At 46.4% G+C, this 26,631-nt stretch overlaps 2 protein-coding genes and 1 long non-coding RNA gene across 4 annotated transcripts in view; all 3 read left to right on the top strand.

The window, feature by feature from the left end:
- gatad2b (GATA zinc finger domain containing 2B) overlaps window positions 1–18,586 on the top strand; it is a 47,466-nt gene extending 28,880 nt beyond the window's left edge. The window contains exons 2-12 of one of the 2 annotated variants that reach the window (XM_074613314.1): window positions 1,402–1,782; window positions 5,787–5,916; window positions 7,011–7,142; window positions 7,271–7,399; window positions 10,538–10,705; window positions 10,795–11,164; window positions 11,260–11,462; window positions 13,909–14,019; window positions 14,469–14,679; window positions 15,444–15,515; window positions 17,345–18,586. In XM_074613314.1, coding sequence (XP_074469415.1) covers window positions 1,403–1,782; window positions 5,787–5,916; window positions 7,011–7,142; window positions 7,271–7,399; window positions 10,538–10,705; window positions 10,795–11,164; window positions 11,260–11,462; window positions 13,909–14,019; window positions 14,469–14,679; window positions 15,444–15,515; window positions 17,345–17,481 — 2,043 coding nt within the window. In that variant the 5' untranslated portion in view covers window position 1,402 and the 3' untranslated portion in view covers window positions 17,482–18,586. The remainder of the gene's footprint in view (window positions 1–1,401; window positions 1,783–5,786; window positions 5,917–7,010; window positions 7,143–7,270; window positions 7,400–10,537; window positions 10,706–10,794; window positions 11,165–11,259; window positions 11,463–13,908; window positions 14,020–14,468; window positions 14,680–15,443; window positions 15,516–17,344) is intronic. The other variant, XM_074613315.1, reaches the window with a different exon arrangement.
- snapin (SNAP associated protein) overlaps window positions 1–26,631 on the top strand; it is a 93,575-nt gene that overhangs the window by 20,306 nt on the left and 46,638 nt on the right. The window lies entirely within an intron of this gene.
- On the top strand, window positions 18,609–25,858 carry LOC141754349 (uncharacterized). Its single transcript, XR_012590608.1, has 2 exons — window positions 18,609–19,243; window positions 19,280–25,858. It is a non-coding gene; the product is annotated as an uncharacterized LOC141754349 (long non-coding RNA).

Below are 26,631 nucleotides of genomic sequence, written 5' to 3'. Positions count from 1 at the left end.
CAATGATGCAGCGAGAAGCTTCCCAAGTCCGTGCAGAACATCTTACACTTGTGCAGACACGGTGAGGAAACATTCCCACCGGTTAATAAACTTGTGACGACAACCGGTGTTACCGATCACACCGGATGTTTTACTAGAAGAGATGACGCTCAATACATGTAGAGCGTTAGAGTTACTTTGATCTTTACTGTTTGATGGCGGTGTGTCTGGCCTCTGTGGGTGAAGCCGCCCTCGTCGAGTGGACTGATAGCGTCTGAAACTCTGCTTGTCGTCCTTAAATACAAGGTGCAAATCCTCAGTATCCATACAATCGATTTTATATCGATATACGTCTCCGATATATACGATATATAACTCCTGCATATAATGTCATATACGAGTTATTCCTTAAAGGAGTTGGCTACTTGCAGAACACATTTTAGTTTAAAAAACATCTTAAAAATATACAATTCTCCGACGCGTTGGCCCGGCGGGGAGTCATCATCATACACTGGCGTTCCTTAATAGGAACTTTACTGTATGAGTTGCGTGTGTTTGCAACACGGACCAAAGTTGTTGTTGCACCTCCAGCTGTTGGATGTTTGCATGAATAAACTTTACAGTGACTTATCTACTTGGAGGAAATAATAAAGAGGTGTGGAAACGGGCTGTTTTGTGAACACGTGTGCCAACGACAACATCAACAAGCACGACTACATTTAAAACCACTTTGTTACGAGTTAATGTCCTGCATTACAAATCTAAAGTATGTAATGTACTTAAAGTATAAAAGTATTCACTATGCAGCCAAATGGGCTCTTTATTTGTTACATTTTTATTTATTATAATAGATTATTATTATTGATGCAGTAACATGGAAGATGCATTTAAAAGCTGTAGCTGACTGCAGTAGAGATACATTTATTAAACAAAAGATGTATACTGTTTGGTGGTTTCATTTACTGTATAACAATGCATTATATTTCATAAACTCATTATAAACACGTGTGAAATAAAAAGTTCAATATTTCCCTCTGAAAAGTAGAGGAGTAGAAAGTAGCATCAAAATTGTACTTAAGTACAAAACTTGAGTAAAAACACTTAGTTACTGTCCACCACTGATTAATCCCTTAATACCACGCTGTACCAAACAGAGGGAGCCACCAACTCTAAGGTAGCATGCAGACGACTTTATGGCTTTCTGGATGTTCTTAGCAGCTAAAGGACAAAAGATTAAAAGAAAGAAACGTACGCTGGTCTAAAACGTTGACTCTAAAGATGTGTCAACGTCATGGATCCCACTGATCCCGTTGCCTTACTGCAGCAGCCCCAACACCAGCAGCAGGTTCACATCCTGATAGTCTGATAGTTGGTGTTTGATGTGTCTCCGCTAACCCTTCTGTCCTCTCCCGTCTCCTCCAGGATGGAGCGGATGTCTGAGGAGGCGCTGAGGCTCAACCTGCTGAAGCGAGGCCTGGAGTCACCCAGCGAGCGAGAGGAAGCGCTGGCCAAGCGCCTGAAGATGGAAGGCCACGAGGCCATGGAGCGCCTCAAGATGCTGGCGCTACTCAAACGCAAGGACCTAGCTGACCTGGCGGCCCTGGAGGTCGCGGGGCCCCTGGGAGACGGGAAGGGGCCCGGAGCCAGCGCCCTCCACCACCAGAGCCTAATGGGCGGCGCTTACGAGGAGAAGATGAACGGGAGTCTGAGGCTGGGAGGCCACGGCAGCCATATCGGACCCAGTAAGAACGGGAAGGAGAACATGATGGATGAGCCTGTGGATATGAGCGCTGGGAGAAGATGGTGAGACTAAAGTATTTACACAGCAGACCGGTGTTCCCCTCTGAAACAGCGTTCTGTACGGAGAGGAAACCTTTTGACTCCACGTAGGAGTTAAAGTATTACTGATAACAGTTCTGGTGGCTCGGTTCTACTCAAGTGTCTCATCATGTCAGCAAACCAGCAGGAACAACACCGATCATTCATTTGATTGTTTCCTGCTGTCACATGTCAACCTGGGTTGTGTGTAAGAGAGAGAGAGAGTACGTTCACCCTGCTGCTAGAAGGTGTCCTACAACACACCGGCTCTGTTTCTGTGGCTCTGCTACGACCAGCGAAGCGTCCTGACAGCAGTTTGGTATTTATGTTTGTGCCCTGCTTAGGTCAGATATGTGTGTGATCCCATAATCACACAACACCATGCTGCTACAAACTGCAGCTCCTAATACACAGATCAGTTAGAACTCAGTATCCAGTCTGCCGGTTCCTCCTCTCGGGATTCACCTGCTCAGTGATGAGTTACCGTTAGTTACCGTGACCCGCTGGCTTTCTGATCGGGGAACATACTGTATGTCAAACACTCCAGTCCAGAGTGGGAGGTCTATGTAGCCTCAAACCCATCAACAACTAATTAGCATTAATAATAATCAAATGCTAAGTCAGTAATATATGTGGCTAATGACTGTTTATAGCTCTGCACTGTAGTTGCTTGAGCTAACACGAGCTACACAGCCCTGAATTATGTTCACCCCAGCTGTTCCACCAAGCTAGCTGCTCACTATCATCCATCATCCATCCATCATCTGTAACCACTTCTCCTATTCAGGGTCCCATCCCATCCCAGCTGACATTGGGTTCACCAGACAGGTCACCAGACTATCACAGGCTGACACACAGAGACAGACAATCATTCACGCTCACATTCACACCTACAATGAACCTAACCTGACCCTGTGGGAGGAGCCTAACCTGACCCTGTGGGAGGAGCCTAACCTGACCCTGTGGGAGGAAGCCGGAGAACCCGGAGTAAAGCCACGCTAACATAGGGAGAACATGCAAACTCCACACAGAAGGACCCCGAGCCGGGTTTGAACCTGCGACCCTCTAGCTGTGACCGAGGCCTATGGAACGGAGGCTGGGTCACGGGCGGACATGGGTCTTGGGGTACGGGGTATAACACATGCGCAGTGTAACTGAAGCTGCGGTCGTGCGTTGCGATTGGCTCAATTTCGGCGAGTGCAGGCCAGATTTTACTGCGCATGTGTTCTACCCCCGGTGATGTGACGCGTGACCCAGCCTCCTTTCTATCGGCCTTGGCTGTAGCAGTTGGTGAATGAACCGCGGTACGCTTCGGTACGCTCCGTTCGCAGTGGGAACATGATCCGACCTCGATCCGATCGGCCCAACTGGAGAAAGCATTGTTGCTTTCTTGGATTAAACCAGCTCTGGTAGCGAGCTGCGTTGTGCACGTCAACACCAGACAACATTACTACTAAAGAGCCTACGTTTGCCCTCGCTATTCACATCAGTACTAAACAGGTGTAACGTCAGGCTGTGTTGAAGACCCCGGGCAGACCTGATGGATCTCCGATGAGCATGTCACAGTTTAGGAGGGTTACTGCACGCCTCCTCCTCTTCCGTCCTCCGTACGTCTTGATATGCTCCTTCGGCGACTCCAGCGCATCAATACATTGTTTTCCGGTCGCAGCGGCGCCTCATTTTCAAACTGTATTGTTTCCTTGAGTGAAAAATTGCTACGAGGTAAAAAAGATGCCCAGGGCCGAGATGAAGCGGCGTAGTCGTCCCTCCATCGTTGCGTTCTGGAAGTCTGCTCTTCTTTGTTTACTTCAGGGAGTTTTCCAGCGTGGACATTCGGACCAATCGGAGAGCAGTTTCTTTGCGCACCAAGATTTAGTTCCGCTTGTAAACGCTGCTGTGTGAACACGAACCAAACTGGAGGCAACATGGTAACAGTCTGGTCCCTGATTCAGACTAGAGCAAACAACGCCCTTAAAGAGACAGACTCATGCTTTGTTGGTCATTTTCTACAGCAAAACTCAGAGGGGCGGCTTGTCAATACAAAAAAAATAAATAGCTGGTCCGCCAGAAGCGAGTCTGAACCATCGTTGTGGCTAACTTCACTTTAAGAGTTGTAGCATTAATCACCGACAGCCTTAACTGTACACACACGGCACCGCTACGTTCACCGCTACAACGTTACGGTTAACTTCATACTCACACGTGCGCTCTCTCTCTCTCTCTCTCTCTCTCTCTCTCTCTCTCTCTCTCTCTCTCTCTCTCTCTCTCTCTCTCTCTCTCTCTCTCTCTCTCTCTCTCTCTCTCTCTCTCTCTCTCTCTCTCTCTCTCTCTCTCTCTCTCTCTCTCTCTCTCTCTCTCTCTCTCTCTCTCTCTCTCTCTCTCTCTCTCGACCGCACACTCGCTAACGTTACGGACTATCTCGTCTCGTCACCCCAAAAGACACATAAGCTTTCTAGTAAACGAACACACCGTGCACCGTGCGCCTCCCTTCTCTCTCGACCGCACACACTGACACTCGCTAACGTTAAGCACACAGCCTAGGCACCGAGTTATTCCATAAAAATACATAACTCCTGGATGCTTAGGCCCGGCAGGGAGTCGATCTAGACCCGGTGGGCCGCTGGGCTTTCAATACACTGCAGAAACCCTGTTATTCCACTCTGTCTGACAGGATCAGATACAGTGGCTCCAGAAAGTATTCACCACTGCACACTTTTATTGTGTCATTTATTGCAATATTGTAAAATTGCAATACACTGGCGGACACACTGACATAGTATGCCAGGCACACACACACACACAGCCGACAACCACGCAGCTCAACAAACTGATGTGTCCACGACAATGTATGCAACATCGTGGCCAACTCTCCTGGACGGGTTGAAGCGGGGACTCGGTTGCCCGTTTGTGCGTCGGGTTATCGTCGCAGCTGGCCGGCTCTTTAACCCCCAGCAGCCCTGCATGCGAGGCTCTAATCGTATCCGTTAACGTCACGTTGATCGGCGGTATCGGGTGCGGTTGCATCGGAGTAGCTTTGCGAGTACATGAACTCGGTATCGGACTTGATACCAGATACTGGTATCTGTATTGGTGCACTCCTTTACGATGTTTCCACTAAGTGAAAGACTTGCACCATTCCACCAGATGGAAATATTCCAGATATGAGGTGCATCATTTCACTAACATTCACCCAGACCTCTGAGGCCTGTGAGGAGGATCCATACGGAGAGTTTACATGTGCTCAAAAGACCAGATCAGATTTATAGAACAGCGGTGTGACCAACAGAACAAAGTGTGTGCAGGCTGACGGCTGCAGCAGCTGTTACTGCCGTCAGTACAACAAGCAGGACACTTCCTGAAATCATATGAAGTGGTCAGACTTTGCACAGCATCAGTTTGCAATGACCGGTGGGATTCAACTAAACTGACATATCAACAAAGGTTCAAAATGGTTAAAGTGACCAGCAGCTGCTAGCAGCTGATATAGAGGCTACGCTGCTCCTGTAGAGGCTACGCTGCTCCTGTAGAGGCTACGCAGCTCCTGTAGAGGCTACGCAGCTCCTGTAGAGGCTACCCAGCTCCTGTAGAGGCTACGCAGCTCCTGTAGAGGCTACGCAGCTCCTGTAGAGGCTACGCTGCTCCTGTAGAGGCTACGCAGCTCCTGTAGAGGCTACTACGCTGCTCCTGTAGAGGCTACGCTGCTCCTGTAGAGGCTACGCTGCTCCTATAGAGGCTACGCAGCTCCTGTAGAGGCTACGCTGCTCCTGTAGAGGCTACGCAGCTCCTGTAGAGGCTACTACGCTGCTCCTGTAGAGGCTACGCTGCTCCTGTAGAGGCTACGCTGCTCCTATAGAGGCTACGCTACTCCACAAACGGACTCCCAAGTCGGCCTCAAAGCTTCATGTCTCAATCAAGTTTGGAGAAACTGATAAAGAATTCAGATCTTACAAAAGTTGACGGGACATTTTGTTTCTTCTTTTGCCATATAGCGATGCAGACCACGACAGACGAACTCCGTCTCCAGATGTCATCATCCTGTCAGACAACGAGGCGTCCAGTCCCAGAACAACACCTCGCCCTGAGGAGCGCCTGCACCACGCCAACCTGGACATGTTCAAGGTTCAACCTTTAAGGAATACACTGAATGTCTCGTAACAGCTGTTTGTCAGAGGAGCTGTCAAAGTGAAGTCTCTGTAGTCCTTTAAGCAGCCATCATAATGGATGTGTTAGTCTACTTCAGGAGTGTCAAACTGATTTAGTTCAGGGGCCACGTTCAGTCCAGTTTGATGTCCAGAGGGCCGGACCAGTAAAACCATTACATAGTAACTTATAAATAACAACACCTGCATGGTTTCCCTTCCTGTTAGTGTAAAGAAGTACAAGTACATCCTGAAAACGTCCACAATCAATGAAAAATCCATCCTATAATAGGAATACAAGTGTATTTTATTGCAAAATTGGATTTAATTATTCATTTTGACTTAAAAAGTCATACATTTCACTTAATATCTCATAACTTTGGCTCACTATGTTAACATTTTGACTTTTTTAACTTAAAATCTGGATTTAACTCTAAAAAGTCATAAATGTGACAAAATGTCTCAAAATTGAGACATTTTGTCACATTTATGACTTTTCAATAATTTTGACATTAAAGATTCATAACTTTGACTTGTATCTCTTAAGTTTAAGTTCTCATAATTATGACTTTCTATGATAATTCTTACTGAGTATATCATATTTTGATGTGAAAGGTCATTATTCTGACTCAATGTCTCGTAACTTTGGCTCACTATGTCAAAATGTTAATTTTGTTCATAATTCCCTTAAAATGTCAAAAATGTGACAAAAGTGAGGCTTGAAAAATGAAATTCTCATACTTCTCTGCAATCTTTACACTTTGCAAATTCATCCAGTGGGCCGGTCCTGGCCCTCGGGCCGTATGTTTGACCCCCCTGCTCTAGAGCATGCACAGGGATATACTGTGTGTGGCACATCACATGGGAATTCATAAACTATGAATACAGTAGGAATGAAAACGAATGGTAGGGACTCACTAACAGAAATCCGATCTGTTAGGAGAAACAAAACGAGACATTTGCTTTAAGTAACTCTGTTATTTAAAGGTGTATTTTAAGGCTGTTTAGCTCAAAGGTGTGTAATAAGTCATCTGATCTCATGTGTCTCTGTGATATTGTGTCTGTGTGTTCCAGGGGAAGACGGGAGAGGAGAGGCAGCAAATGATCAAAGCTCTGAGAGAGGAGCTCCGTCTGGAGGAGGCTCGCCTGGTGCTGCTGAAGAAGCTCCGACAGAGTCAGATGCAGAAGGAGAACGTGGTGCAGAAGGTCAGTGCTGCCGCTGCCGGTCCCGCACGTTTCCACCACTGGACATTGCCTGAAACAGCCGGGTCACAAATACACACGCTAGTATTGTATGTCTGCTCTGTTAACGGCGTGTCGACGGCTGCTTACAGGTCCCGGTGGTTCAGAACGCTGCGTCCTCCCAGCAGCCTCCTCCCATCCACAGCTCTGCCGGCCTGGGGAAGCTGCCCGTGAGGCCGGGCCTGCACAACCCGGAGCCCCAGAACCTACGCACTGCACAGGTCTGTGTGTGTTTCTGTGTTATCTTACACATGTGAGTAGAGTAGAGAGTCCAGAGATATCAGGACTTCAATAACAGCATTAGTCCTGCGTGAATCAGGCGGGGGAAACATCGCTCACTCTCAGTTTAAAGGGTCAGTCCGCCGTCTGTCCTCCGACAGGTCAGTTTAACGCAGCTGAGTCAGAGAAGCAGCTGTATGATAGAACGTCTTCAGCGTCTCTGGAGGAGCGGCGTCAAGTCTGAGAAAATGACTACAAACCGATAACAGGGGAACCTCTGAGGTGTGGAAGACATGGGCGTTTACCAGGCAGGAAGTATCCCATTGCATTGTGGGAAATGTAGGATCCTGTGCCTTTTGGAGCTTGACCCATTTAGATCATTCTTTATTCAAATCTGTCACTAAGTCCTTCAAGCTCAGTTTCTGGGAGAGGACTTTATTTTTAGGGATGCATCGATTCCACTTTATTTCAGACAGAGTACAAGTACTTCCATTTGGGTACTCTCCGATACCGAGTACCGATACGAGTACTCACTGGAGGGTGTGAGCGACACACGGCAGGCTGGGGAGTCCCAGCGCTGCCACCGGCTCTAGGTCGGCTTGGACAGGCTCGGGGTGAAGGTGCTTCCCGGGGCCGTGGACAAAGTGCTCGCTGCTCCCTCTCTCCCCGCTGGGGAGGGGCGGTCCCCTGCTCCCGGTGCGACTGTCGACCGGGGCAGACTGTCCTCAGTGCGCCCCAACCGCGTCGTGCCCCCAGGGCGGGGCTCGGCCCACGTAAAAGGCGCCAGGGGTCTGCGGTGATGTCAGCAACCCATCCGACCCGTCTTGAAACACGGACCAAGGAGTCTGACGCACGCGCGAGTCAGAGGGTGACAGCAAAACCCCGTGGAGCAATGAAAGTGAGGTGGAGCGTGAGGACCTGAAACATGGTGACGAGAGGTTAACGTCACGCTGCCGGAAAGTGGTGTCGGTGCCGTTGTATCGGAGCCGTTTTGCGAGTACGAGTACATGAGCACAGAATCGGACCCGATACCCGATACTGGTATCGGTACATCCGTATTTATTTTTGTTGGTCTTTTGACTGTTTAACTTAAATTTGACTGCTTAGTCTTGTCTTGGACTTAAAGCTGCAGTAGGCAGTATATTTTTGGCATCAATGGGCAGACATCCCATAATAACCTTTCAGCATATTGTAATTCAAGTGTTCTGAGAGAAAACTAGACTTCTGCTCCTCCTCATGGCTCTGATTTCAGGCTTTAGAACATCTAGCCCGTGACGGGAGACTTTGACCAATCACAGGACATTCAGAGAGAGAGGGTGTAGATGCAGATGTGCGTGCACGTCTCTCAGTGACAGCCTGATTCAGTGGCAGAATGTTCTGCATCGGCAACAGCTGCCTTCACTGCAAAGCAAAACCCCCAAAAAGCAAGACGGACTTCTCAAGAGGAGTGGTACAGTATCAGCCAAGTGTTTCAGAGATGGAGATAAAATGCTGCTAATAGTTAGCTAATAGCTTTCTGCTCACCGCTGCGGCGCCGTACGGTTAGCAGAAGGCTAAACTGTTACCGACATTTTCTCTCAGTTTCTTCGCCGATATATTATTTGCCAGAACCTGGAATCACAGTATGTCAGTACGTCATGAGGGTCGTTCTGATTACAACACACACACGGAGGGAGAGCGACTTCGTTCTCTGCTCAGGTAGACATTACTCCTCTATATCTTTATATAGTTGTTGATGATATATTAATGCTCTGGATACCGAATTCAGCACCTTTAAGTGGTCTTAACTACAAGGAATCCTAACACCTTTCCCAGAGGTGAATGTTCTCTACCTCTGGTCTCACCATCCCGGCTTCAGCTCTGAGAGAGATTTGCTTTGGCTCTGTGAGTGTGTGTTGGCTGAATTGGCATTAAGAATGGTAGAAGGTCCCGCTCTGATCATGAGACGGCCTCCTGCTGGAAGCCTTTGTTCTTGCATGACGTACTGTAGCTCTGCTCCTCCATTACATATTGAGATGGTATTAAATATTCAGCAGATTTCTGTGGTTATGGATGGCTCTCTCTGTGTGTGTGTGTGTGTGTGTGTGTGTGTGTGTGTGTGTGTGTGTGTGTGTGTGTGTGTGTGTGTGTGTGTGTGTGTGTGTGTGTGTGTGTGTGTGTGTGTGTGTGTGTGTGTGTGCTGGATTGTCTTATCAGCTTGTTTTGTATGGACGGTGATATTCCGTCTGGGTTGTTGTTAGTTTCCTCAGCGAGCAGCTGCTGCCCTCTGCTGCCCACACGGTGTATAACATCTGTCTAAACACTATAACACTGTATCTGTGGACGTGAAGGGAGAAGTCTACCTTCAGTACGGACGCTCACTAAACCTGATTTGTGGTAAAATTAGTGCCTCATTTATTAAATACATTTACACAACCTGCGTCTCTTCAGCTCCTCTCCAGAGGCTCCCTGTGGAGTTTAGAAATGGAAATGAATAACTGTTCTTTGTTTACATTTTCATTTTTATTTATCATTGTCGTAGGTCTATGGTACGACGGTACGACGGAGTATTAGGACCACATTGAGGAAAAAAATACATCTGAGATTTAGAGAATAAAGTCATAATATTTGTATATATATATATATATATATATATATATATATATATATATATATATATATATATAGTAGTCATTTTACGTGTTATTTTCTTTTAATCTCATAATATTCTGACTTTATTGTGTAAATCTCAGATGTGTTTTCCCTCAATGTGGCCCTAATACTCCGTAGTACATTGTCTCTTTGTCCCTCACTGCATTAGACTGATATACTATATACTGAGACTATAAACTGAGTTACCTTCATCACATTGATCAAATGTTTTGATTCTCCAGACAGATTTTTTTTTGCCTAAAATGTCTCTTTAGATATTAAAGGTTGCTGACCCCTGGGTTAGGTCAAACTAATACAACAGCCCTGTTAAATCCTTCCTTCATGAAGGTTATACAAAATACATTGCATTATTATATTGTTAAAGAGGTTATCACTATCAGATTATGCCAGCGTTCCAACATCGTCCCCCCTATCTTTAAACAAAGTGAATGAAATGTTCTTTGATCCGTTTTCCTTTCCTAAATCTCCTCTTTGTTTCCTGTCTGTAGGGTCACACAGTCATCAGGTCATCAGCCAATGCAAACCTGCCCCCCATGCTGATGTCCCAGCGAGTGATAGCCCCCAACCCTGCCCAGCTGCAGGGACAGAGGATGTCCAAGCCCGGGATGTCTCGTTCCGGTTCCAGCAGCATGGCCAACCCCGTCAGCTACCAGCAGGTACAGCGAGCCGGCTATATACGAACACTAACACGTACTAAATGTGACTTTACTCTGCTAAGCCAGAGGGAATGTGTGTCTCCCTGCAGGCCAGCCAGCAGGTGGCAGCCTCCCAGCGATCAGGCTCCAGTGCCATGTACATGAACCTGGCCCACATGCAGGCGGCGGCGGCGGCGGGGGCCGGCGGGGTGGCGGGCGGCATGGGCGGCGCTTCGGCCGTCAGCCCGTCCACCATGTCCAGCTCGGCCGGCGGAGGCGTAAGCTCCATGGCCGACCAGGCCAGCAGCCAGGCGGCGGCCAAGCTGGCCCTGAGGAAGCAGCTGGAGAAAACCCTGCTGGAGATCCCTCCACCCAAACCCCCCGCACCGCTCCTCCACTTCCTGCCCTCCGCCGCCAACAGCGAGTTCATCTACATGGTGGGCCTGGAGGAGGTGGTGCAGAGTGTGCTCGACAGTCAGGGTAAGCAGCTGACATTCACATCGTTCTCTTATAGTCCTGAAACCTGTGAGACCAAACAGAGGGATTAACGTTGGCACTACAATGCTTCTCCGTAGGTAAACTCAGAGGGACGCTGGGACGCATGGAGCCTTTCTTCTGTGCCCAATGCAGAACCGACTTCACCCCCCACTGGAAGCAGGAGAAGAGCGGGCGGATTCTCTGTGAGCAGTGCATGACCTCCAATCAGAAGAAAGCTCTGAAGGCGGAGCACACCAACAGGCTGAAGAACGCCTTTGTGAAGGCCCTGCAGCAGGAGCAGGTCAGAACCACGGCCCTCTTATCTTTATATCTACATAAAGTTCTATCACAACATACTGAATATCATCCCAACTTCACCGCCCTGAATATCATCCCAACTTCACCGCCCTGAATATCATCCCAACTTCACCGCCATAACCGACATCACAGGGAAATAAGACATTTGGCCTCTAACGCCAGGATCAGACTACAGGATGTGTTTGACGGTTACGATGGTCACTATGTCAGATCAGACAATTGAGAGTCATAAATTCTTGTTTTGACTCGGCCGCGTCACATGACGAACTACACGTCGGTCCCCTGTTCCGACAACACACACTCTCCTGGCACTCTCCTAATATATACGGGCTTACCGGGGCTCAAGCCCCCCCCGGGATCCGACCATGTAAAGGGGCCCACAAGGCTCCGGGGAAAAACAATACAAATATAATTCACAGGGAGAAGAGAAAGCATTCGCGCAACGGGATGCTCCATGCTCAAAGACGCAACGCCGGTGGTGTTTTTTACTCCGACACAACCTAGATTGAATATCCTACCGCGAGGTCCGGCAGCAGTTGCTCTGCATAATAAGTAGCCTTCTGTTTACAGTGCGTCAGTGCATTACTGTGTACTCTGAGCTCAGCCGGTCAGATTCACGGCCGTGACAGAACACATCATGGAAAGCAAAACAAAAATCAAACATGCTAGAGGCGTCGGTTGTCGTGTACTACGACACACTACAAAGAGATAAAACGATCGATTTTCACACACAACACTCATATATCGTTCCCGATCCCCTAGGATGGCCGTGTCGGGCTGTAATCGGTCTTCTAGAGGCTGTAGGATCAGACTAGAGACCTAGAGCATTCAGAGGATGGATGGATCAGACTAGAGACCTAGAGCATTCAGAGGATGGATGGATCAAACTAGAGACCTAGAGCATTCAGAGGATGGATGGATCAAACTAGAGACCTAGAGCATTCAGAGGATGGATGGATCAAACTAGAGACCTACAGCATTCAGAGGATGAATGGATCAGACTAGAGACCTAGAGCATTCAGAGGATGGATGGATCAAACTAGAGACCTAGAGCATTCAGAGGATGGATGGATCAGACTAGAGACCTAGAGCATTCAGAGGATGGATGGATCAGACTAGAGACCTAGAGCATTCAGAGGATGGATGGATCAGACTAGAGACCTAGAGCATTCAGAGGATGGATGGATCAAACTAGAGACCTAGAGCATTCAGAGGATGGATGGATCAAACTAGAGACCTAGAGCATTCAGAGGATGGATGGATCAAACTAGAGACCTACAGCATTCAGAGGATGAATGGATCAGACTAGAGACCTAGAGCATTCAGAGGATGGATGGATCAGACTAGAGACCTAGAGCATTCAGAGGATGGATGGATCAAACTAGAGACCTAGAGCATTCAGAGGATGGATGGATCAAACTAGAGACCTAGAGCATTCAGAGGATGGATGGATCAAACTAGAGACCTACAGCATTCAGAGGATGAATGGATCAGACTAGAGACCTAGAGCATTCAGAGGATGGATGGATCAGACTAGAGACCTAGAGCATTCAGAGGATGGATGGATCAGACTAGAGACCTACAGCATTCAGAGGATGAATGGATCAGACTAGAGACCTAGAGCATTCAGAGGATGGATGGATCAGACTAGAGACCTAGAGCATTCAGAGGATGGATGGATCAGACTAGAGACCTACAGCATTCAGAGGATGAATGGATCAGACTAGAGACCTAGAGCATTCAGAGGATGGATGGATCAGACTAGAGACCTACAGCATTCAGAGGATGAATGGATCAGACTAGAGACCTAGAGCATTCAGAGGATGGATGGATCAAACTAGAGACCTACAGCATTCAGAGGATGAATGGATCAGACTAGAGACCTAGAGCATTCAGAGGATGGATGGATCAAACTAGAGACCTAGAGCATTCAGAGGATGGATGGATCAAACTAGAGACCTAGAGCATTCAGAGGATGGATGGATCAAACTAGAGACCTAGAGCATTCAGAGGATGGATGGATCAAACTAGAGACCTAGAGCATTCAGAGGATGGATGGATCAGACTAGAGACCTAGAGCATTCAGAGGATGGATGGATCAGACTAGAGACCTAGAGCATTCAGAGGATGGATGGATCAAACTAGAGACCTAGAGCATTCAGAGGATGGATGGCTTTCCTAGCTAGATTGACAATAAGGGGGTTTCTGAGTAGTTTCCAGAACAGAAGTTCTCGCCATTCAATCGCCGAAAAATGCAATTCTTGCAGAAATCTCCAAATGTCAAAAGTTTTTGATCCCAAATCACAGCATTTCTGTTATCCTGCCAAAAACTGTTGCTTTCAAATAACTATTGCCTCTCAAGGAGTAGAATAGTGGATGAATGTGAATGTACTAATCCATGTGCCTTCCTCAATGTGCCTCCATGTCAGGAGATCGAACAGAGGCTGCAGCAGCAGGCGGCCCTCTCTCCCAGCTCGGCCCCGACCGGACCCAACGCCTCCAAGACCGACTCCATGATCCGACATCATGCACTCCGCCAGGTACGCTGCAGCATGCCCCCCCGACAGGCTGCCTCGAGTGTGTCTTCACTTGTGTTATAGTATTAGTAAGTTTGTCTGCCTGTAGGTTTGGAATGATCTTCAAGATCAGGAAGAAGTGTCTCGTGTTTTTTAAAGTAGGGCTACCATTAAGAATTATATTCACTTTGAATTAGGGAATGTTCATTGAATGAATTATTGAGTTGTCTATTAAACGTCAAGTTACCAGAGCCCCACATTTAATCGCAGGAATGTTTTAGAAGGATTAATAGTAGAAACAGAGAACTGTAATTCAGCAGGTCTGAAGCTGTAACAAGCCAATGTCCCGTATGTGTTCTTGATAATTGAGTAAATCCAGTAATGCATTGCGTCTGCCAGCCACCGCTGTGTAATGTGTGCACCGTGTGTGGCAGTGACGGTGAAGTTAAATGGGGTGTCTGTACCGTCCTCAGGCTCCCCAGCCTCAGGCCTCCCTGCAGCGAGGTCTGTCCAACTCGGCGCGAGGCGTCCTGTCCAACTTCGCCCAGGCCTCCCAGCTGTCGGTGGCCAGCAGCCTCATGGGGATGACTAGTGCCAAGCACTGTGGCAGCGGTGGAGGCAGCAGCAGCAGTAGCAGCAACAGACTGCAGCACGACAGCCGTCGCCAGATCTACAACATCCCAGGTACCGACTGTACTCCGTCTACTCTGTGTTTGTGTCGCAAGCGAGTGTTTTTGGTGCCCGATAACAATCAATCAGACACTTATCTTTACCTACGTGTTGATTAAATATGCATCTGACACATTGTAATAACACAGCTATAGAGACTATAGAGACGCAATCTGATAAATGTTTCATTTGATGTATTTTTCATGAGCTAGTTGATCCAAATACCAAAAGTCCTGTTTCAAAACTATAAAGTTGATCATCTTAAGTCAGGGGTCATCAACCTGCGTCTCTTCAGCTCCTCTCCAGTGGCTCCTTGTGGACTTTTAGAAATGGAAATTAATAACTGTTTCTTTGTTTACATTTTCATTTTTATTTATCTTTGTTGTAGGTCTATGGTACGACGGTACGACGGAGTATTAGGGTCACATTGAGGAAAAAAATAAATCTGAGATTTAGAAAATAAAGTCGTAATATTACAAGAATAAAGTGATGTTATTATAAAGTAGTAATTTTACGTGTTATTTTCTTTTTCTCATAAAGTTATGACTTTATTCTCATAATATTGTGACTTTATTGTGTAAGTCTCAGATGTGTTTTCCCTCAATGTGGCCCTAATACTCCGTAGTACATTGTCTCTTTGGCCCTCACTGCATTAGACTGATATACTATATACTTAAACTATAAACTGTGTTACCTTCATCACATTGATCAAATGTTTTGCGGCTCCAGACAGATTTTTTTTTTTCTTTGCCTAAAATGGCTCTTTTGTTCCCTCACAGATGATCTTTGGCCAAGTAGACGCCAAGTTGCAGAGAGCTACTTTAACCTGCAACAGACAGGTTATCCAAAAAGTAGATATTATTCATATTCATATTATTACTGTTTATCAGATCGTGCAAATTAGCAAAAAAATCTATCATGGCGGACTGTTATGGTCCAGGAGGCTTTTTATAGAGCCGGTTGAGTTGGAGATGTGTGTGTCAAATATCAAGTCACGCAAACTCATGGTGTTGGGGGGGGGGGTCCTTTCAAAGTGTTTGTTTGTTGGCCGTTAATTATATTATTGAGCAATTAGACAAGAAATAATGTTGATGAATTATTAGCACTAACTCAATGGGGTTCTACCCCTTCAGGGTTTGAACCCTAATAATAATAATACTACATCAGCACTAACTCAATGGGGTTCTACCCCTTCAGGGTTTGAACCCTAATAATAATACATCAGCACTAACTCAATGGGGTTCTACCCCTTCAGGGTTTGAACCCTAATAATAATACATCAGCACTAACTCAATGGGGTTCTACCCCTTCAGGGTTTGAACCCTCATAATAATAATACATCAGCACTAACTCAATGGGGTTCTACCCCTTCAGGGTTTGAACCCTAATAATAATAATACATCAGCACTAACTCAATGGGGTTCTACCCCTTCAGGGTTTGAACCCTAATAATAATAATACTACATCAGCACTAACTCAATGGGGTTCTACCCCTTCAGGGTTTGAACCCTAATAATAATAATACTACATCAGCACTAACTCAATGGGGTTCTACCCCTTCAGGGTTTGAACCCTAATAATAATAATACTACATCAGCACTAACTCAATGGGGTTCTACCCCTTCAGGGTTTGAACCCTCATAATAATAATACATCAGCACTAACTCAATGGGGTTCTACCCCTTCAGGGTTTGAACCCTCATAATAATAATACATCAGCACTAACTCAATGGGGTTCTACCCCTTCAGGGTTTGAACCCTAATAATAATAATACTACATCAGCACTAACTCAATGGGGTTCTACCCCTTCAGGGTTTGAACCCTAATAATAATACATCAGCACTAACTCAATGGGGTTCTACCCCTTCAGGGTTTGAACCCTAATAATAATAATACATCAGCACTAACTCAATGGGGTTCTACCCCTTCAGGGTTTGAACCCTCATAATAATAATACTACATCAGCACTAACTCAATGGGGTTCTACCCCTTCAGGGTTTGAACCCTAATAATAATAATACATCAGCACTAACTCAATGGGGTTCTACCCCTTCAGGGTTTGAACCCTAATAATAATAATACATCAGCACTAACTCAATGGGGTTCTACCCCTTCAGGGTTTGAACCCTAATAATAATAATAATACATCAGCACTAACTCAATGGGGTTCTACCCCTTCAGGGTTTGAACCCTCATAATAATAATACTACATCAGCACTAACTCAATGGGGTTCTACCCCTTCAGGGTTTGAACCCTCATAATAATAATACTACATCAGCACTAACTCAATGGGGTTCTACCCCTTCAGGGTTTGAACCCTCATAATAATAATACATCAGCACTAACTCAATGGGGTTCTACCCCTTCAGGGTTTGAACCCTCATAATAATAATAATACATCAGCACTAACTCAATGGGGTTCTACCCCTTCAGGGTTTGAACCCTCATAATAATAATAATACATCAGCACTAACTCAATGGGGTTCTACCCCTTCAGGGTTTGAACCCTAATAATAATACTACATCAGCACTAACTCAATGGGGTTCTACCCCTTCAGGGTTTGAGAGGGTTTGAGTAATAATATTGAGATTTGATGGAAGCTCTAAAGCCTGAAGTTGAAGTGAAGTGTTGGTAGAGCTCACAGTGTCCTCTCTATGTGTCTGTCTTGTTCCCGTAGGGTTAAATATTGCCTATCTGAACCCAGCGGCAGTTGGAGCCCATAAAAGCTCCAGCTTAGCAGACCGGCAGAGAGAGTACCTGTTGGACATGATCCCACCTCGATCCATATCGCAGTCCATCACCGGACAGAAATGAGCCCCCGCTCAGCTTTCCTGCTCCTCTGAAGTCACCCCCCATCCTTATCTTCCTACCCAATACTGAAGCACTCCCAGATCGACCAACATCCCCCCCACCCCCCCATCGCATGCAGTGCCTGTCCGTGTGCCTACCTTAAACCAACCCATGAAAACCCACCAAGTCGGACAACAACGACACTAAACTGTCAGTGCATCTCAAATGTTCTTATTATAGTAAAAAATCTTCTTCGTCAGCGTTGTTTAACAATTATAATTCCCATTATTATCGCTGTTGGTAGCACTATTATACCTGCAACTACCATTTTTGCTTCAGTTACGATTACTCATTATGCTTTTTTAAGTGTTTGGTCCGTTTTTTGTTTCTCTGCTGTCTCTCCTTTTCCTTTGGGCAGTGACGCTGACTCATCGTAGGGCCGCGTTAGGCCGCGATCATGTAGGATTTTGTTCTCCGCTCAATTCTAAAGCTTAGATTGTGACTATTGCTAGTAACAGAAGATCAACAGGGTGCACTCTGGTTGCTATGCAACATAAAGTTTAACAACTTTGAAGCTTTGTAAAAAGTGTTAGCTCGCTAACTTGGAGTAACAAAGTGGAAAATACTGAAAGGAACAAAAACCGGGGTTGGGGGGTCCATGAAATTGAAAAGCAGAGCACCCATCATCTTGTCCAAAGGGCCAGTTTCAAGAGCTGTTTTCACACCGATATGCAGCCGAAGCTCCGACGCGTTCAACCTGGAGGTTTCGGGGGCAGCATCACCAATTTTTGAGGAGATCTTGCCCCCCCCCGCCGCCATCAGAGTTCACTAACTGGACATGACTGACAAAAGGTGCAGATGTGTACAAAAGAGAATCCTATGTGATCAAAAACCTTTTCCTTTACTTAGTCGGCTCCCACCATTCCCCATCAAAAAGGCCATTCTTCATTTCAGACGTCAGCCTCTCCTGCTACAGATACTGTTGAACTGTAGTTGTACTAATCAGGACTCGACTGCACCTTCAGCGCACCGACGGTCTCTAGAAACTCGGAGCGAGCGAGGAGGGAATCTGACAGGCCGGAAGGACGTCGTCTACAAACTCACCCAGTATTCACGGGGGGTGATGGTGTCCACTGATGGTGTCCCCCCCCCCCCCCCCCCCTCTAGATACCTTTGGTTATCCAGTATGCACAGACTGAACTCTCTTTTTACCCAGCAGCTCCTCTTGGCATCACATGTTCTTTGAGAAAGTTGAGAAGAACTCAAATCTGAAAGGTGGAAGCACATTTTCTGCGTCCAAACCACCAGATTCTGTAACCTAGAACCCGGAGAAATCTGGGTTCCTTTTCTTGTTCTATTTGGGTTTTTAGGTTCTGATTGTTGACCCCCTTCCTCCCCAACCCCCCCACCCAACCAACCTTTCCTTCTACTTTTTTTGGTTAGTTTATTTGTTAGTTTATTTGTTTGTTTGTTTTGCGGCGTCTCCTAATGAAACGGTGGCATACCTGAGAGGTATCAGCCCCCCCGGAGACGATAATAATCATCATAGCTAAAAACAGAAACTATTGAAATATCTGTATGGATTATGTATAGATAACCTAGCTTCAGAGGGAGAAAAAAAAGAATGTGGATTATATCTTTTATGGGAGAGACATGGATCAATCATTGTGTGCATGCTCTGCACACAAGTTGCCTCACTCCAGAGGAGCACTTTGCATATTTCCAATTGGAAAAAAACATTTTTTTAAAAAAGAGGAAAAGAATGTTACAACTGAGAGCGGCTGAGGTCCGGACGCTGGCTGAGGTCTGGACGCCGGCTGAGGTCTGGACGCCGGCTGACGGCCGACCAGAGAGTCAGGGGACATGTCCCGAGTATCTTGGATTGCATCAAGGTGTGACCAATTAGTTTGATCCTAATTTACTTTGCCAGTGTCGATCTCTGTTGATGTTGGACCTCAAGTGTCGGCTTCCAAATCCCGTTGTTAGACCCCGGCTGTATAGAAGCACCGGGTCCTAGTTTAAGTTAAAAGTTATTCTCCTTTTCAGTGCAGTGCATTCAATGAGTGGGACACCACCAGATGCTGCTGCAGCAATACAAGACAGTCAAAAACGCATGTTTCAGTTTGGATTTTCTCTCTCACTCATCTTCAGCCTCTTATCTGGGGTCGGGTCGTGGGGGCAACAGCTCCAGCAGGGGACCCCAACCTTCCCTTTCCCGGGCCACATTAACCAGCTCTAACTGGGGGATCCCGAGGCGTTCCCAGGCCAGTGTGGAGATATAATCTCTCCACCTAGTCCTGGGTCTTCCCCGTGGCCTCCTCCCAGCTGGTCGTGTCTGGAACACCTCCCTAGGGAGGCGCCCGGGCGGAGGCGTTCGGGCATCCTTACTAGATGCCCGAATCACCTCAGCTGGCTCCTTTCAACGCAAAGGAGCAGCGGCTCTACTCCGAGTCCCTCACGGATGACTGAGCTTCTCACCCTATCTCTAAGGGAGACGCCAGCCACCCTCCTGAGGAAACCCATTTCAGCCGCTCGTAGCCGCGATCTAGTTCTTTGGGTCTTCACCCATCAGCCCTCATGACCAGAGGTGAGAGTAGGAACGGAGATTGACCGGTAGATCGAGAGCTCAGCTCTCTTTTCATCACAACGGTGCGGTAAAACGAATGCAATACCGCCCCCGCTGATCCAATTCTCCGTCTCCAATCTCACGTTCCATCGTCCCCTCACTCGCCAACAAGACCCCGAGGTACTTGAACTCCTTCACTTGGGGTAAGGACTCATTCCCTACCCGGAGTAGGCGATCCATCGGTTTCCTGCTGAGAACCATGTTCTCAGATTTAGAGGAGTTTGGGTTCTTCTTCTGGGATATGGGCTGGTCGCGTGCAGCCACAGCGTGGACGCTGCTCTATTCCCTGATCACGGCTACAGGAAACCTCAAATGAAGTATATTTTTGCACATTTCATTAATTGAACTGCTCAGTAAATATTTCATTTAGAGGCAGTAATGTGTCTCAGAGTTTCCTCAACATTACCCCCACAATACGTTGGGATGTGTCACCCTGTTTTTAAAGGAGAAACTGGTTTAGAGCTCTAATCCGTTCACTCCAAATCCAATCAGTCCATCCCTTCACTAGTTTCCTCCCAGTGTTTTAGTAGCTCAGGCATTTCAAGCAGTGTTCATTCAGTGTGCAGTATTACTCATGGAAACACGAGGCTGTGATGAAGTCCGTTTGAGACGCAGCGCTCCGATGTGACCGTCCGACACATTTCAGTCTGATTACTCAAATAATCCACGAAGAGGTGAAAAACCTCACCAAGAAGTCTCTGAATCTGTGAATCTAGTGTCTGATTTGATCAAACTAACGTCAGAACATCCCGATTTGTAGCGTGGTGAAACAACACGGCACAGGTTCATCATCGACACGAGACCGACACTGTTGCTAGCGGTTACCGGTGGCCGACGCACGCTCTGGCAGCCGTGTTGGATTCCTTCAGTTCTTAGGCTAACGGCTAATGTGTTTCTATAACCATGTGCATCTCTCAGTTTCTGTGCAGTTAATGTGTGTGAATGGAACAGAGGACCTGGTTGGAACATTACACTCTTTAAACGTTGAATCCTTCTGTACGACGCGCTGCAGACCAGCTAGTAGTCAGGTCCTAGACAGGTTTAGGACCAAATACCTGCAGAGCTCGTCTCGTCAGCTTCAGCTCTACTTTGTGTTTAGTGTTAATGAGCACATGTTGGCATGCTAACATGCTCAACAGACCTGTTAAAGCTCTTTCTGCTGAACGGCGGATGCAAAACATGTAGGCCTACGTTAAACAGCACCAAGGTGGCAGTTAAAACCCAGTTAAAAACAGCTAGTGGCTATTAGCTCCTCGTTGAACAATTAAATAAACTACAGCACTTCATATGGACGAGTGAGTGTGTGTGTGTGTGTGTGCGTGTGTGTGTGTGTGTGTGCGTGTGCGCGCGCGCGTTTTGAATTAGCCCCATCAGCTAGCTAACAGAGCTCGTCTTGTTTTCATGGTTCTCAGTGTTACTCTTCACGGACGTCTTCTGTCTTCAACGTGATGTTGTGGTTCTTCTGTGGTTCTTCTGTGGTTCTTCTGTCCACCGTCTAGACCTTCAGTTTGTGTCGTCTCTTCAGGCCGGCTGGTAAAACCTAAACGTTTTAGCGTGAACTCGTCATGAAGCGCTCCGTCGTCTCAGTTCATGTAGTGGAGCCGGTTGAGCAACAATGGCGTGCTAAAAGCATGATCTGTTGCACAGATGCAGGTTTATATGTTATGAAAGATATAGATATCGGGACGCTGCACATTTAGCCCCTGGGGGGCCTTGGCGGCCATTTTGAAAAATGTCTGCCAAATATGCGCTTTATATTCCTAAATGTTTCAGAAAACTGATTTTATGAGTCTTAATGATTTCCAAGGTGTGTTCAAGCTGATGAGATCAGATGTCAGAAGATGGAGAGCTGAAGGTCTTGGTGTTCTGAAGCTATTCTATCATGAAGGCTGGGGGGGGAGGGGCCCTGAAGCGACCCTTTATTTGGTTTTCATGTTTTTCTGAAGGTTAAAAGCTTTTAAAAAACATGTGTGTGATCTTCTGACATCTGATCTGATCAGCTTGAACACATCTTGGAAATCACCAAGACTCATAAAATCAGTTTCCTGAAACATTTAGGAATATAAAGCACCTATTTGGCTGCCATTTTGGAAATTGGCTGCCATGGCCCCCAGGGGCCAAATATGCTGCGCCCTGATATCTTAATCTTTCATAACATATAAACCTGCATCTGTGCCAAATTTCATGCTTTTATCGCAAAATGCACAATTGTTATGAATATCTCAGTTTAGCTGCCGCGCTAGTTTCAGATTGGGTCTTTCTGAAAGCCGTCATGTTGGAGCACAGAAAGAAGCTCTCATGAGCTCCTCCTCTCAAGCCGTGACGATTAGGACAAACCAACAAACCAACACTAGTGATGCACCGATACCAGTCTGTTTCAGACCGAGTACAAGTACTTACATTTGGGTACTCGCCGATACCGAGTACCGATACGAGTACTTCTCTGTGCCTAAAGAGCCTCGTTATCAGCCAGCTGGAGGGTGTGAGCGACACACGGCAGGCTGGGGAGTCCCGCATACGAGGCGGTGCGCCGCCACCGGCTCTAGGTCGGCTTGGAAAGGCTCGGGGTGAAGGTGCTTCCCGGGGCCGTGGACAAAGGGCCCGGCCCCTGCTCCCGGTGCAACTGTCAACCGGGGCGGACTGTCCTCAGTGCGTCCCAACCGCGTCGTGCCCCCAGGGCGGGGCTCGGCCCACGTAGAAGGCGCCAGGGGTCTGCGGCGATGTCTGCAACCCACCCGACCCGTCTTGAAACACGGACCAAGGAGTCTAACACATGCGAGTCAGAGGGTGCAAGCAAAACCCCGTGGTGCAATGAAAGTGAGGTCCGGCGCGCGCCGGCTGAGGTGGGATCCCGGCCCCACGGGGTCGAGCACAACACCGGCCCGTCTCGCCCGCACCGTGGGGGAGGTGGAGCGTGAGCGCGTGCGATAGGACCCTAAACATGGTGACGAGAGGTTAACATCACACTGCCGTAAAGTGGTATCGGTGCCGTTGTATCAGAGCCGTTTTGCAAGTACGAGTACATGAGCAGAGTATCGGTGCATCCCTACCCAACACAGTACCACAGTCATATATACTTTACAGCCGTGACTATAATAATAACTAACAGTCGGTCGTCTAACGGACGTCCTCGATGGAACTCCACGCGGTTGAGAGATTAGTGGTGTAACTGCACAGCGTCTGCTCATCTCCTGTTAACTGTCATGTTGTGTGTGAATATGTGTCACCAACCTTCTGCATCGTTACCCTCCCACTGTCCGTATGTGCACAGCGGCTGGTGTTCTTTTAGGTTCTGATGGAATCCAGACCTGCCCGTCACATAGTAAACAGCCACGTTAAATGGAAGACCAAGACTATGAAACTACCTAGGATTAGATTCAGAGATGTAAACTGAAAACATCATTTTTGTTAATTCTATAAAAGAAAACAATGTTCCCTTTGGTGGAACCGTTGAAATTGGATGTACAGATATATTTTCATGAGTTTTTAATGTCCGGGATAAATTTTTACTGCCACTCACGATTTGATTTCAGCAATGTTTTCTGTCATGCATCTTCCTTTTTGCTGCCAAGCTGAAGTCTAAGAAGAAGAAAACAAAGCGCTCCTGTCTCTCTTGCTCTTTTGCAGATGCATCCACACACTTTGTATTCGGACTACAGATTCTTTCTTGAAATCTCTAAAAAAAAAATCAATTAGAAGTCCATTCTCTTTCTGACGTCTCAATCGAGTTCTGTTTTTCTTTCTATCGCAGTTTTAAAAAAAAATAAACAAATGTTATTGACTATGGAAATAAATGACACGATATTTGCTAGGTTTGAAGTAATAATGACTTATTGTACATAAGCATTTTTCTCCTCCCTTGTACTGAAAAAAAGAAATTAAATGGTTGTATATTGTGTAGAAAAGCAAACAAAAAGCCATGAATATTGTGAAGCTTGTCATTTCGTTTTGTGATCACTGTGTATTATTGTGTAACAAATGTGCAAAATGTTTGGGATTTCTTTCTTTCTCCCCTCTCTGCTTCTTGAAGCCGTCTCCCTGGACGCGTTCACTTCGGTCGGAGGACTGAGTTTTATAGAGTTAGCAGGAAGGTGCTCATTGGTTCAGGTCACACGTCTGAACATTTCTTTAGTTTCCTCTCGCTGGCCGTTGAAGCTTTGTTTTCTTACAGAACGGTTGGGTGAACTCGCTCCAGATAAAAGCACTTTGAATGTGGGATTACACGGACAGAACCGAGGTGACCCTCCTGAACTATAGTGGTCTGATCCAGGGTCAGACTGATGGACCAGTTAGCCGATACTGGCCTCTCACTAAAGGAGTTGTCTTTAGGGATGCACCGATAGCGATACCTGGGCTTCTGGTTATCGGCTGTTTAATTAATAATCTGTATGCCTCACTGTGTGGAAGAGACTGGGATCATTCTGTTATGTGTAAGGCAACATCAGACTCGACTTAAACTTTCTTAACTTTCGAAAAACAAATTGTAACAAATAAACACACAGATATAAATTTACTAAATTATTTATTATTATTATTTAAATAATAAATCTTCACAATTAACAGGAAATTCAATTCAAGTGTAAACCTTTTAATGCAGCAACAAATTAGTAAACCTCGATCCAGCTTTGAGTCGGTATCGGTGCGTAACCGATCCGGTGTCGGTGCAATATCCGTTTTTTTGCACGTTCATACAAATTATGTCCACTTAAACACGTCCACGTATTCAAGCAGCCTTTCTATTGAGTCTTAACATTTACTGGACTGGAACGTGCGGGTGCTGAATCATGTGTGCTCCTCGCAGCGTTGAAAGATGACGTTTAAAATGTTTCCAACGTGGTCTCAACCGTGTCCAGCTCTCTCTCTCTCATACCAACTCTGGAAAGATGTGTTGTCGCTGTTGCAACCGTCATCTTTAAAGTGCTGCGAGCAGCGCAGATATCTAAAAACATAACCTGGACAAACACTTAAAGCAAAGCTGCGTTATCTGTATGACTGTATACGAGCCGGGGGAAGTAAGGAACCAACATTTACAGCGTCCAAATGCAAAAACAAACTTTAAATGGCTTAAGCTTAAACCCACAACATGTTGATATGATGCTGAGTTACCGGCGTCTCACCGAGGTTTACACACCGTTAGGGCCCAACTATTGGAATTTGTGAAGTAAAAAGTCCATTTAATACGGAAGTTCAGCACTAAATATTCCTTTACATCAGTGGAACCCTGGTCCGACCTTATACAATGTTTTTTTTGTATTAATGAAATGGCCACAGCTGCTGCTGCTTGACCTGAGAAGAGCTGACCCTGAATCAGTGATCACTTTTCCTGCCGACGCCAGCAGACGACGACATGTACGGTCCTCTGTACCGCTCGGCTTTATCTTCTATTAGTTGTTGTTGCTAATGCAGGGAAACATTTAATTTCAAAAATCAGTTTTTATCAATTTTCAGTTGACTTTTTTGTATAATGTTGACGATGATGTTGAAATAAATAAACATTGTTTTGGGGGGAAGCAGAAACAGATTAATGAAATTTGACCGGAAACTAATTGAAGTCCTTTTTTTTTTTTTTTTTTTTGCTTACATCAATCCTGACCTTTTGCACATACTTGATATTTAACGGTCTTCAAAAAAGTAAAAAGAAAATAATGCTGTTTGAATACTGCCAGTTGATTGACAATTATGCATTGATTGAAAAAATAAGCTAATTTTGGAGGAAATAACTTTGTAATATTTATCTCTTGCAAGCTATGTTTAATAAAGGTTGAAACAATTTGCTTCCAAGTGTGACTTCAATAAAGGGCCTGTTAGTCCGAATCATAAATGTCTTGTTAACAGCTTCACCTGTGTCCGTTAAGTCAACTAAAGTCAGCGTCCTGTTGCTGGCGCTTGTGCTCGCTCTACATAGACATGAAGGAGCATCACTCAACACAGTGAGGAGACACACGTCAGCTAAAAGCACAATATCACTCTATATTTCAGCTGCTTGGCAGTAATGTTAGCTGACCAGACCAAGGTCTCTCCATGAATCAATGCTGATCCTAGTGTTGGCTTTTCCCGCCTCAGCCTCCCGACCGCGGCCGGAGGGAACGGGGGAGACGATAACGTTTCTCTCTGCGGAGCCCCGTCACTTCACAAGACACGGGAAACCTCTGTTGGTCTGGAGGAGCTGCAGCAGTTATTTCTGCACAAACGTCCACTGAACATTCACTAGATATTCTCAGAGCTAAACTAACTCTTCTGCAGTGTGGAGTGAGCAGCATGCACGTGAGAGGTGGAGAGAGAGAGAGAGAAGGAGCGTGGTGTGTGAGTGAAGGCAGGCAGAGGAGCAGAGGAGCAGAGTACAGCAGAGACTCCGGCCCTGGAGACCAAAGCTACGGTCTCCTCCGCGTCCTCCGACCGCGGCCAACACTGTTTAACAGCTTCACTAGATACAACCAAGAGGTTTTGGTGCTTCACTGGAGTTTGTGTTGGAGTCTGAGTCTGAACAGCGGAGACACACGAGAGACCATGAGACACACGAGAGACCAGGAGACACACGAGAGACCAGG

Source organism: Sebastes fasciatus, chromosome 17, assembly GCF_043250625.1.
Source record: "Sebastes fasciatus isolate fSebFas1 chromosome 17, fSebFas1.pri, whole genome shotgun sequence".
Taxonomy (NCBI): domain Eukaryota; kingdom Metazoa; phylum Chordata; class Actinopteri; order Perciformes; family Sebastidae; genus Sebastes; species Sebastes fasciatus.
Note: the sequence above shows the minus strand (reverse complement) of the source record. Positions and strands in the feature narration are given on the sequence as shown.